The following is a 13,917-nucleotide window of genomic DNA, read 5'->3' as shown; positions in this document are numbered from 1 at the left end:
CTTCTACACGTAAACAGAAGTCTGCCACAAGACCGGTGTGTGCATATTAATGAAAAGTCATTTTACGCAACTCTTCAAACAGCAATATTTAATCATTTCACATCAAAATAACTTCATAGCTCACCAGCGTTTCCTGTTTTTCTTTAAATACAAACCCAAACATTTTTAAAAACAGCCGTTTATATCCACAGGTTTAATGCATAATCGATCCTCTTTGAAAGGGGAAAATCCATGCGTTATGTGAAATACTTTCTATTACTAGAGTGAAATGCAGCAAGAAGAGCTTGTATTTCTACAAAATCTCCTCTCAGAATAATCAACGTTCAAAACAAAGCATTTTCACAAAATCTTATTTAACTTCCTTTTACAAAGCATGATATGCTGGACTTCTAACTTGGATTTATAAAATGACAAGTTATCATCTCAACAGGATTAAAAAAAAAAAAGTAATCTCATATAAGGAAACTCTGTGCCAAATTCAGACTTTTATTTGCAAAAAAATGGAACGTTTCTGAGATGTCTCATATTTCTGAGGTACAGCTCAGGAATCAATACTTTATTTACCACAGATACAATAGTTTATCTCTTTCCAGGGATGCAATTAGGAAGCCAGAGCTGTTCATTTCTGGATATGTGTTGCAAATGTATGACTACAAACAGAATTTTTACTCCTTATCCCTCATTTCCTCCTGTTCTCCTAACTTCACAAAAAACATGGAAGTAATCTAGAAATCTTTATTGCTGGAAAGCTATGTTGGGACTATCATTCTTTGTACAAAAATATTTTAATGCGGTTATTTAGAAATGTTAAATTAAGGGCATTTCAGTGATAAAATATTTTATTAGTGCTTCTGTTTGAGTACACTGAGCAATGTATTGGGACTTTTGAAAAAATTCTCAAGTTTCACTATCTGATCTGTCAATCTCAGACACCACTGTTACAACAGAAGCAGATGCTATGGCAGAGGGAATCATCCCCACGGTGAGGTTCTGTATTGCCAGTTGAGACCCATAAAGCAAGACTGGGGTACGGTGGAGCGTGTATTTTATGTATCTATGCATATCAAAAAGATTATGGGAGCTCTGCCAACCACGTGTGAAGGTGACCAGCCAGCTGGACACTACGTCTCATCCAGCTCCTGGCAGGCAGGGGGGTTAGCCGTGATACAGGATATGCTGGCTGGAGCCAGCTCTAGCATTTCATGAGATGACAAATAGATCCTTTGTGTGGGTTTTTTTGTCACTCTGAAGCATCACCAACATCACTCACCCACTCACTCCATGCTATGCAAAAATATCCATTATTTAAACGCTTTGTATAAGCTCAACAGAGATTGCTGACGAGGTATGAAATACTCCGCGGCTAGTAAAGAACACACGAAACCTCGAACAAAAAAACCGGGAGACCTTATTTTGAAAGGACGAAAGCAAACAGAGAAACTGGAAGAAATGAAGAGAGTCTCAGGTTCAATAAAATGATGAAAAGAAAGTCCTGCTGCAAAACCAGACTGTAAAGTGTATCCGTCTAAGTGTACAACATGATGTAGCAAACAATACCACGTAAACAACAAATGAAACAATATCACACGATAGAGAACTTTGTGCATGAAATAATACAACTTTTTATTCACGTTTTATAGATTACTTTTATTTATTTTTGCTTTAATAATGCATATTCTGTTCACTCTGTGCAAAATTGGGGACAGAGGCGGGCGTTTAAATCATCTAACGAAAATCAAGCGGACATGAACATTCAAGTTGAGGGAGAGGCCTATCAAAACCAGGAAAGCTAAAAAGCCACAGCTGCTCAAGACAAAGCTGCTCTCAGCTGCGCCCTTTTGTCCTGCCACCTCGCACAAACCTGGCTCTACTGACCGAGCAGCTGTACGCTGAGAAGGTGACCTCCGCCGGACACCGGGGACACGGGTCGTCGCGGTAGCTACATCGGGGAGACCTGGCTTGCAACCGGCTCCAGTCAGTGTGTGGCAAAGAAAGGCACAAATCATTGCAAAGACCGGATTTCTGTTGGTTTGTTTCCTTCTTGTAAATACATTTCTGTACACAACGTAAGTTTAAACTGTAGGGGACCTGGGGACATGAAATTGCATATTTAACAGAACTTAAAACCAGAACAAAAAGTAGGCTGTTCTATCTCAAAGCAAAAATAATCCCTCCAGCCCCAACATTAACATTCATTCCTGGCTATATGCAGTACAAACATTTTAAAATCTGTGACAAAAGACAATTAAAAACCAAAAGTCAAAATCATAAAGCTTGTAAACAGATAATCTGAAATACACTTTATTCATGGAAAAATATCATCAAAATAGTACCACTATGGACTAAACTGCCTGAGTTTTCATTTCACCTAGATCTTGAAGTAGAGAGCCTTTAGCACAAGAAGATCAATTTCAGTCACAACTAGTGCCGCACAGCACTGCTTCGGGTGGGAATTTTGTCCTCGTTGTTGGTATTTTTGTTGTGCTATCAAAAACTGTTGTGCTAATCCTTCAAATAAAGGGATGTTGAGGCAATTCTTAAATCATTTGGCACAAAGTTATTTTGGCTGGGGCATAAATTTGAGTCTCAGTCATGAAGAATAATGCAATATTCCACCTATCAAGTATTCACTTTGATTGAAGAGCTTTCTTTATGTCATTAACTTCCATCTGAAAAAAAACCAAACAACAAAACTGTGATGAAATCAGATGCTTTAACAAACTGAGGCACAGTTGGTGCCGCTTGCAAAGCACATGTTCTGTCTTGTCCACAGGTGTCGAGTATGGGTTTTATACTACTCTTATTTCCACAGATTTCACAAATTGAGGTCACCTTCTCAGCTGCATAAGGTGACGACTCGCGGCTTCCTCCCCTCCGAGCCTGACAAGTACAGCCATCGAATGTACCACGAGACCTTTCAAACTCTTTAAATTACAACTTTGACAAGCCACGCAGCTCGCTGCCAGGAATTACTTGCAGAATGAGCACTGTGTCCATGCACCAGCTGCTGCCCTTACACCTGGCACAAGTAAACTGAACTGCTGACAGTGAGCACTGGTAGCTGAGGTGCAAAACCTATTGTCTCTCTCCTGTAGGGACGGTTCTCGCTGTAGGGATGGCGGTTGCCTTCTACACCCATCAAGCCTGCGCCCAGGCACCTTAAGGGCTCTGATGGATGTACAGCCATGTGGTAAAAGGATGTGGCTGAAACCATCACTGGCCCTAGTTGTACACTTGGCCCCTCTGACAGAGACTGGAAACCCCGAGGTATTGGATTTATTCAAACACACACACAGTGCTCAGCTGCGCCGTGGCGTCAAGGCAGTCTAATGCATGGACTGAGAGCTGTGCTACCTCAGGACTATCGGAGCACTCTTAAACTAATGCAACTTTTCTTTGCTGAACTCTCATCTTCATGTAAAGCTAGTAATGCCACCTCGGCTAGCACCTGAACATTTACCAGTATAAGCAACATTTGAACTGGAGTAAAAGCATTCAGCTACGAGATCATTATTTTAAAACCATCAATACAGCTCTCTGTATAAAGATGTAAAGCCATCCTTGGAGGTAGAATCCAGACCTCTGAATAGTCTGGTCTGTTAGACTAGATCAATAACTGCTATTAAAAATGTTCATTGATTTTATCCAAATAAATTTCAATTTTAGCTGAACATGAATTGTGTGTTACTAGAAGCCATACTCCTATGTGGTTGCACACATAAAGTCCTTTAGGCAGCCCTGGAGCACAGACATTGATGGTCCCCAGTTCTGCCACCCTTTTCCATGTTCCCAAGCACTTCACTGAGCAGGAACAGCCCAGGGAAATCACAATTCGATTTTCTATCCGTAGTACAAAGAAAAAGTAGTTGACCTATACCATAAAAATATAAAATATAATGAATACTAAACCACTTATCCAGTACATCAGAATAGAATAGAATGGAATGGAATAGACTATTTCAGTTGGAAAGAACCCACAACAGTCATGTAGTCCAACTGCCTGACTAATTCAGGGCCGACCAAGTTAAAGCATGTTGTTAAGGGAGTTGTTCAAATCACTCTCCCAAACCCAGAAAAGCAGTTGCAGCATCATTCCGTATCAAAGCAGCACAGTCAATGATGCTAGCAAAGGCCCAGCTCCATGATTCTTGCACAAGTAGGGCAGCGTGCTACCTGGCAAATGACTAAGCCAGCATGACAACATCTAGAGCTCAGGTACTATAGAAACTACGGCAGCAGTAACTGGGCTCTTCATCAGAGCACCTTCTTTCATATTGTTTAGGATGCTTTAGTAAAGACAACCTGCGTACAGTCTGTAAAGCAGTCATAAAAATCTTGCTATATGAAATAATATTCCAAGCATATCAACGCTAAGACAAGCCTACTACAAAATATAAAGCCTTGAGAAAGAGCAAATAATTTATGAAGACATGATTTCATTTGTGACAAAATCAAACCATTAGAACTGAGACTAAAAAATATCATAGTTTGAATCCTATATTGTGTTTAATTTTTTTTTTTGTCTACTTGTGCCGATAAATTTTTAGGTAATTATCAGGCTTTTCAGTAAGAACCCAGTATTGCAATGTATATGACACAGACTGGCAACACTGTGAAGGGAACAGGTATATCCCTTTCAGAAATGTTAGTAGTTTTCGATTCACTCGAATCTAAGTACCTTAGCAGAGTTTTATGTCCCATACCTGAGGCTAAATCAAACCTGGCAATACTTCCATAACATTGTAAATAATTTAAGTACCTGCAATCGTAGACGGATCTTCTTTTCTTCATCCAACTCAGACAGCAACTGTTTAATCTCTTTTCTGTTAAAAGAAAGCAAAAAAAGCTTGGAATGGAAACGATTAAACTAGTAAAATACAAAAGATCACCTCTTGGAGACATATTTTCCCTGCTTCACTAGTTACCTTTTTTCCTGTGAACAACTAATCAAAGTCAGTCTACTCTTGTATACTGTATGCTATACTACAGACAAGACTCTCTATAATAAGGACAGTACCCTCCACGCCCCATGTGGCTAATGCATAATATATTTCCTCCCAACAGCCCTGCATCCACAGGCTTTGCTCTGGACTAGCAGTATCAACACGGTATCAGCACCCAGTTGCCTTTTTTTCCATACAAAATGGAGATGGATTGGCTGTTGGTGGGTTGTAGGAATGGGTAACACAAATCCTGCCCCATACTTAACCCCCTGAAAAGCTGTTTACGCCAGCAATACAATGTATCCTTCAACTTCATTTAAAGACTTAACGATCCCCAATACGGATTTGCTTTGTCGGGAAGAGGAACGTAGCTGTAAGGAGCAGACACCTTCTCAAGTCCCCACTGAGTGATCTCACCTTAAGACAGAAACCAGTAGGTGGAAGCAGCCCTTGCGAGAAGGGCCGGGGAGACCGGAGGAGCAGGGGTCGGCCTAAGAGGCGAAGCCGTGGGGCTTGCTGGCTAGATCCAGCTTCAGCCATGCCCTCCCGCATCTTCTCCCAAACTCCCGGCACACCTCTGTTCCGCCACAGTCTCTGCACGCTGCTTTCCCTTTTCTTTTTCCTGCCCGGGCTACACACAACTGACGATGTAAGTGAAGGTTTAGCTTCCAAAACATTAAATGTTCTCAGGAATAGCAAAAGCTACATGCCAGCCCCAGTTTCTCCTAAGAAATGAGCAGCTTAAAGAAAATAAAGATGCCCAACACTAAAATATTAAGATTCAGGGTCATAAACACAAAGGTCTTCAAATGTCCTAACGACAATTCAGTTACTTCTTTAGTAATATGAGCTTCGTGGGAAAACGTGCTAACAGTCAAACAACAAATTGATTTAATAATTTCACAAACTTGTAGTAATTCGTACTACAGCTAGAACAAATGCACCCCTTATTACGATCAATGCGCATGAGTTCCCAGATAGTTATTGGCAAATAAAACAACATAAGAACCTTATTCACCGCTTATAGCTTGTAACTTAAAATTTTCAACACCCCACAAACATCTGCTTATGTCATAACACAGGAAAAAAAAGCAGTTACAGATGGATAGTGCCAGTCTTTCTGCCTGAGCTTCTCACCCCGAACGTGTTCTGTCAGACAAAAATCACTCACAAACACAAAGGCACACTGTGCAGAGTAACAGACATGAAGGCAAGCTCAAGAAGGAACTGCCACCACCATGCACGGACGGATGCATCCCACCTGCAGTTGTGATTTGCAGTACTTACTTCTGCTGGTCTTTCATGGTTTCAATGATGGTTCTTAGCTCCTTAATTTGTGTTCTCAGCTCCTCCAGGGCAGTCTGACCTTGGCTCAAGTGCTCAGTCTTTGGCTTTCCTTCAGTACCAAACAGGGATGGGGAATTTGACCTGTGGCCTGTTGTTCCCATAGCAATGGAGTGAAATCCAGGTGACGGTGAAGGGGATAGTGATGGTTGCACATTACTGCCACTAGCCAAACCTCCTGGTTTTGGAGGCAAGGAAGTTTTATTATCAGACACCTGCAACAAAAAGAGTAACATTTAATGTCTGGAGAAAGCTTTATGAAAATCAGACCTCTAACAAATATTAAGTGTTTTGCTGCTCTTTCATTATGTTGAAAGTCCATGTCAAACATGGACAGTTTTGGTCAAAGCTTAATAAATATAACAATTAGTCATTCTCTTTGTACGTGTACATCAGAGGGGGTCTAGTTGGGATGCAGAAGTTCAGACAGCTTCGGTCAGGCTTTCCACAGTTGCTACAACCAGTCAGCGATAAGTGTTTCCAAGATCTCAGACCTAGCAGTGAAATGAACCAGGGACAGACGCTCAGTGTTTCTGTCAGAAGTTTGTGAGAACATACCTACACCCATGGACGTCTCCTGCCGAGCACAAAACTGCATGACCAAGAATCCGAGTTGTATTTTTTTTGCAGATTAAATTTATGATCGTCAACTAATCATTGAAGGAATCTTCAACATCTAATTTTTTTTTAAATTAAAAAATGTGTTACACGTTGCCCTTAGCATTACAAAAATAGCAAAATACTCCTTCAGTTTGCTTGTTGGTATGATATAAAAAGAAAAACAAAATCCCATGGCTTCAAAATGATAATGTAAGAAATAAATGTACTGTACCGTCCTTTGTTAACTGAAGCTTCTGTGAATCCCCATTAACTACCAATGGCTCTTTTATTCCTCCAGGAACTTAACAGAAAAACGCAGCATTAACCAAGTTACCCTGGAAGCATGTGGCTATAGCTCAGAAGGATCCCATGCTTCTTGAATTGCAGTTCAGTGCTCCACTTATTAGATAAGGCGTAGAAAATCTGAAGTCCACCTACCATACACCACCACCTACTTCACTGCATACACTGAAGTGTACAAGTACAGTTACCACAATGCCAAGTAAGGTGAGTCTTAATTATTTATCATATTGTTATTTGGCAATGTTAATGTGTGCATTATACAACAGCTACCAGGAGTATCTGAAAATCTGATTTGGCCAAGAGTAAGAAAAAGTACTAGGCAACCCTCCAAGTCTATCTCCGGAAAAGAGATACTGAAGTTGAATGACAAATAGGGTAAGATATTGAGAAAAAATGGTATGGGAATGCAAAGAGACATTGTAAGTGAGGACCCGGGGACTGGGGTAGTGGCATTAGCTGGACAAGGTAATTGAGAGGAAAGTTAGTGGTCAGATGAAAATTAGGAGAAAGTGTGATGGGGAGGGCAGAGCAGGATCCACCGAGTTCTGCAAAAAACAGTCTTCCCCACTACAGGAGCGTGATTGAGTACAGAACCTGTCCTGGGCAAACACTGCATAAAAAAAGTATTCTGCAGAAAAAACAGCACGACCACAGAAATAAAAATGGCGTTATAATCACAAGAAAGCTGAATCACTCCAGTGGCCTGAGTGGTTGACTTCATCACCTTAATAATGTTCTTTTCACATTTTTTATATATGTGTGTGCATGTGTGAGTAATGTGTACCTATAAATGGATCTTTCATACATAATAATCCTTATACCAGAAGATGCAAGTTTCCTTTGGATTGAAAAGAGACGTCAGGCTGAGTTCAAACCTGGAGCAAGTGAGCAAGGCACAACGGGAGTCATCCACGCTGAGCCCCTTATTCCAGCGCTTAACTGGCTATCAACATTAAAGCCTCTAGCAGCTACTTTCTGGCAGCAGTCATCTTGTTTTACAGGAACATCTACATCCTTGGCATACCAGCATCTAATTGACAAATGTTGGCCCAAGAGTATTCCTTAAATGCAAGGGCTCCCAGAAGAGGGAGCTATGTAACAAAACATCATCCTGACAACTTGATCACAGAAGTGCGTGACTTCATCTTTCAAATACGTTTGTTACACTATTAGAATGTAATAGTTGTAATATTAAAGGTATCCTTATGTACTAAAAACTAGCTCCAACCTCTGAAGCCTGATCTACACACTCCTTCTGTAATATTCGATCATCCTGTGGTTTTCTACCAATACACAGTAAAAATGGCAAAAGCCTATAAAATGAACACAATTATACCAGTATAAAAAGTGATTATACTTGCAAATTTAAATCCACATACTATTAGAGTGGGTCAAAGAGTTGTATCTTCTCTGCTTACAGAGTCTTCTAATGTAAACTCAATTTACAGCTGCAAAAAAAGGGCCTTTGTTTCTAAAATTTATTTCCCTAGCTTCTCTGATTCTGTGAAATGTATTTATACTAGGATTTTTTTCACAGTATGGTTATGGAGACATTTTAACTGTGCAATTCACTTTAGACTTGCATTTCAAACACAGAACAATCTTTAGTAACCCTGACTGTTGAATTAAATTAAAAAAAAAACCAAACGAATACTGTTTTAAAAAAAGAAGATGCATGTGATAAGGTTAAGCAGAGGCATTCCAATTTACTTACTTGTGATATTGTAACCGTTCTTGATTTCCTTGACGCTTCAATAGCTTTGTGAGTAATGGAAACATGTTCCTCCTTCTCATCTTCAGGACTTGGTGAGTCAAAGAAATCAGGGCTTGAAAGGGATGACTATGTAGACAAACACGCACGCCACAAGAGAGAGGAAAAAGAAAGCAGGTATTTTCATTGTACAAGAACTTAACGGAGGAAGAAGAAAAGCATTTATGCGGTGAATTTTTTTTTTTTTTTTTTAGTTATCATTTTCAAAGTAACAATACTTAAAATCAGGACTCTCCCTCCCCCTCACCCCCCTTTTTTACATCTTATTTTCAAGGCCAGAATGCTTTCAAAGCGTTCATGAAATAAGCTATACTTGAGAGTTGAATTCAACATTAATTTCCATCCTTGCACTGCGTTACAGGATGAAAGCACCCTCCTGTCCACAAGAAGAGCTGCAGCTCCGTTGGCGCGGACGCGGAGCCCGGTGCTGCGGGGCTGCCAGCTCCGTCCCGGGGCAGCTCCGCCGTGGCTTTGCTCAGGGCAGGGCTCACTTTGCTGCTGCCCTTGCGCGCTGGTGGCACGGCAGGGCTGCCTTGTGCACGGCTTCCTTGTAAAGGTGCAAACGGGGAAGGTTCTTTCCACCCCTGGTTCCTTTCCCCATAGGTTTGGCAGGGGAAAAAAGCCTTTTTACTTGTCTTTTATGGGTCTGTATTTATGTACGTAGTCAATTTTGAAAGCTTTCTTTTTTGCGTTCTATTAGTTTCACCATAATCCTTTTTGTTTCCCTCCACTGTTTTTCTTCAGCAACATAAACAGAGGTAACCATCCGTAGTTGTTCTCATTCTGATGTTCCAGAATGCAAAAAAGCACGGAAATGAACGAACTCCAAATCCCAAAGAAAAAGACACTGAAAAACTAAGCAGTGGCTTCCAAAGTATGGTTTATGAGACCAACTTGTCTAAAGATACATATTAGAGAGTGAAATTTAAATCACCGTTATATTTACAATTGTGAGTGTAATGAGAAGAAACACATGATGGCTCAAGGAGAGCTGTTGTAGGCTGAAATGGTCTGTTTGTCCTCAAAACCTGGTAAATATTCTAGAGAAACCAAGGGAAACACCTTCAAAATCCTTAATACTTAGCACAGCCTAGTTTATTCCAAAGATTTTTACAAAGGCTTTTTCTGGTCTCAGTCATGGCTGGCAAGGAATACTTGGCAGCACCCAAATAAGGGGGTACAAATCTTATGAGGGAGGGAATGTTTTAAACATCAGTATTCAAAACACTGTCAGCCTTTTGACACTAGTTTTCCCGAGCTGCATCTCTCTGCCTCACTGTACATGTGAAGGAATGGCTGTGCAAACGTAGTAAAACCACCAGGGAACACAAATAGGAGGGGGGAAAAAAAAATCACAAAAAAATATTTTTAAAAGAAAAGGAAAATTAACTTACAGATGTGAGAGACTGGGAGGGTGGTCGCCTGCCAGTAGCTTTTGGTCTGCTTGTGGTTGGATGATTAAGCTTCTCAGCAATTGGTATTACAGAGTCAAAACCTTCCAAGTCTTAAAAATAAAACAGAATTGATTTGGTTTGCTGGCAATTGTCCTCAAAGGGAAAGAATCACAATTTTTTTCTAATTTCAGAGAAATCAAATCCCATTTTCCCCATTGTGTCACAGTGTTCTGCACACACTAAGCCACCACGATGGCACTAAAAAAACCTGGAAGTCAAAGGCAGCTGTTATCCAGTCACCCTTGCCAAGCATAATTACCCTTCCACCTCAAACACAATAAAGCAGAGGGGGAACGTATAGGGGAGCCTTTGGCTTTGTTTTCGGCACAGTGAAAGCTAAATGACAACATGGGTCCTGTGGCATTGAATAAACAGTTTCAAAATTTCCATCTTGCTATTAGAGGGGTTAGTAATTTTTTTTTTCCTGAATAACTGGAGACATAAGACAGCGCACGCGTTGTCTCAAGAACTGTACTGTCAGCGCTGCACCTGCAGCAACTGCTATGGGGAGCACAGAATGCGGATGGTGGAGCTGAAGTGATCTGCAGGATCCCGGACACCTGCAGCTGGAGGCAGCACAGTTTCCAGCAGCTGTGGGTGAGAGCAGTCTCTCCCTCCAGTAGTCCAGAGGCTATGGTAAGTAAAAACTCTGACAGGCTCCTGAAGCTGTACAGAGCCCAGGAAAAACAGGTCTGCTCAAATGTGGTATTGGCCATCTTCACGGCTAGCGAAATGCACTGGGGAAGTGTTTACTGAATACAGCCACGTGCTAGCGTGTTTACATGAAAGAACGATGTGAAGGCTGAAGGAATACTCCAGCTCGTGATTACGTGCCTGAATCAAATGGCTTAACACCATTCATCTATTTTTATGGGTTATATCAGTTTCACTCACCGCCACTTCAAAATGCCCTACTGCATATGTTAAGCAGAAATGAGTCAGAAAACATACAAGAGGTATTTTTGACAAGATAAATCAAAATTCTGTAAAATTACTTTCAGACATGAATCAAATACTGGAATGATATTCATTATTCAGAGACTATTTTTCATTGCACACATGTAGGAAGAAATAGCTTTTAAGTTAATAGTTATATATACTGGGCACTTAATTTTCAGAACTGTTACAGAACAATGAATCTCTGGAGATTGAGCTTTGTTGCTGTATTACGACCATCATACAAAATTGCACAATGGAAAAACAAATGAATTAATGGGCCTATGCAATAAACTACATGTACTGAAGGACACTTAAACTGATTCCAAGTACTCATGATTTGGCAGCTAGGAAGTAAATGGGATCAGACATTCCTTATTCAGCAATACTCTTCTATCTCTGGGAGATAAAAAAAGAAGGAGGAAAAAAAGAGACCTCTTTCAATAGCCCTGAAATAGTCTAAGGTTATTCACCTCCACATACTACTCTATTTTTGGAGCAACTCTTCCTATTTATACCCAGTGACCCCACTGTCCTCTACCAGGTATTTTTCTCATTGCTTTTTTATTGACTGTTGCAACCTATGTCCAAAGGTAGGTCACAAAGTCTGTCAATGGGAATTTGGCAATCCAAAGCCTTAACCGTACCTGACATGTCAGGTGGGGCTACGGTGCTTTTCAAGTAAAAATGAGCTAGCATTAGCAGACTGAACAAAACCTATCCAGAGTCCTAAAGAACTTCAGAATTTCAGGAGAGGAGAAACGGAAGTAAAAATTTATTTTTTGGGGAAAAAAATATGCAAATATAAGAGCTGGTCTCCAGTAATATCCAGTTTGAAGCTGACACATGAGATAGCTAAATGACTTGCTTAAGATCACACAGCAAATCAGTGATGTATTTTCATACACTGCCTTAATTTTCAGCACTGTGTTACTTTAAGTTGCACAGCAAGAATATATTGCTATCAAAAATATACTCTCGTCTATAAACATGTGAAGCTCACATACATGAGTACAAATGGAGGCGGAAGCAATCCTTCCATTTGTCCCAGCCGCTCTTTCCCACCTAACTGGTTTTACTATTGTTTTTTCCTGAGCTAGTTTTAATCCGGCTCATTTTCCAAGAGCATGTGCCCAGCCACACAACTCCCCATGGCGAAGGAAGGATCGGGGTCGGTACCAGAGCACTGATACAAGCTGCTAAAACTGAGAGGAAGAGCAGGCTCCAGCTTTGCGGGGCAGCAAACCGGCTGAAGTCAGGCTGCAGCCTAGGAAGGCTCCAGTGCGTGACTCCCCTCTCTCTGCCTTGCTGCCTCCACGGTACGCACCGCTGTGCCTTCCTCTGTTCTTACAAAAGGTAAGTATCTACACTAATATGGAAAACAAGCAAGGAAAAAAATAGTGAAGGCATTAATTCAGTGTGGGGGTTTGGGCTTAAATAAACTAATAATTACCTAGAGTTCTACGTTTAATCAGAATAGTCAAATATTCATGTTTAAATTGTAAAATGTATCAATATACAGAGAGTGTATGAATTTGTGTCCTTGAGACCCATGAGCGCTTGCAGATAAAATCTGCTCCACACATTTTAAGAATACCATGAAAGATGAACATTTCTGTGCAAAGCTTCTATTATCAAGAAATATTGGGAATGCTCCATTTTTTCCACTTCTGAATGCATTTCTGATAACTAGAAAAACAAACTAAAGCAGCCTATACCTGCACTGAGTTTTAAAAAAAGAACAGAGCAGAGGTTGGAAAGGCTCCACAGGTAGAATCTGCTGCCAAACTAGTGAAATCACAGCCATTCAGCTGATACTATAAATGAAATTCTATTTAAGTGTAAGGGACAAGGTACAATGCTAAAATAGTAAATCCATTTCCAGTACTTCCATATGCCCTTTATCCCCCCCGTTCGTTCTCCTTATTTAGATGTGGTTCTTGTTCCCAAATCTGCTCCGCATCTAAGGTTATCACCACCTTCCACGGTCATCACCTATGAGGTATTCATTCAGGAAAATTCCCATCTAGTAAACTGGTAACTAGTCAAATGAAGCACAGAACCACTCAAGAGACCTCTGCCTTACTGTCATCTATACTGTAGGTTCAGTAATGAATTCACTCATACTGGTTATCTGATTAATTTTTGCTGATGGAAAGCAAGGTTATATGGGTGTGACTATATTACTCACTAAGGTCATTAAATGCAGAGATTTTATTTTAGTTTGTATTTCTGTAGCTATCAGAAGTTGGGAGCTTAAACTTACATACTAAACAAAATGTAAAACCTTCCTGAGCCGGACCAAATGGATCGCCATTAAAAACAAAGTCCTGTCTACTGTATTCACAGCCATGTCAACTGCCAGGAAGGCAGACCTGAACTCTGCACTGCTCCAGCTTTCTCTATGTCTAGTAATAATAAACAGTAAGGAAGGTTCCCTTGAACACATAGAACATAGAGGGCACCCATCAATTAACAGTGCCACTCCCTAATTAAAAAATAGTTGATACTTGTTCTACAGATAAACAGATGCATTCATCATTATTACTGTCTCACTGATCAAGCT

At 40.5% G+C, this 13,917-nt stretch overlaps 1 protein-coding gene across 8 annotated transcripts in view; it reads right to left on the bottom strand.

Annotated features, from left to right (window-relative positions):
• Nucleotides 1-1,594: 1,594 nt before the first annotated feature.
• The window catches only part of SH3KBP1 (SH3 domain containing kinase binding protein 1), a 225,589-nt gene continuing 213,266 nt past the window's right edge, over nt 1,595-13,917 (bottom strand). For all 8 annotated transcript variants that reach the window (XM_030020196.2, XM_030020198.2, XM_041124841.1 and 5 more), the window contains 5 exons: nt 10,356-10,465; nt 8,905-9,030; nt 6,231-6,502; nt 4,760-4,823; nt 1,595-2,669 (listed from right to left, as the gene is read on the bottom strand). In XM_030020196.2, the coding sequence (XP_029876056.1) occupies nt 2,628-2,669; nt 4,760-4,823; nt 6,231-6,502; nt 8,905-9,030; nt 10,356-10,465 (614 nt within the window). In that variant the 3' untranslated portion in view covers nt 1,595-2,627. The remainder of the gene's footprint in view (nt 2,670-4,759; nt 4,824-6,230; nt 6,503-8,904; nt 9,031-10,355; nt 10,466-13,917) is intronic.

The sequence above is a fragment of the Aquila chrysaetos genome, chromosome 7, assembly GCF_900496995.4.
Source record: "Aquila chrysaetos chrysaetos chromosome 7, bAquChr1.4, whole genome shotgun sequence".
Lineage (NCBI taxonomy): Eukaryota > Metazoa > Chordata > Aves > Accipitriformes > Accipitridae > Aquila > Aquila chrysaetos.
The sequence above is the reverse complement of the archived record's forward strand: the minus strand, read 5'-3'. Positions and strand labels throughout refer to the sequence as shown.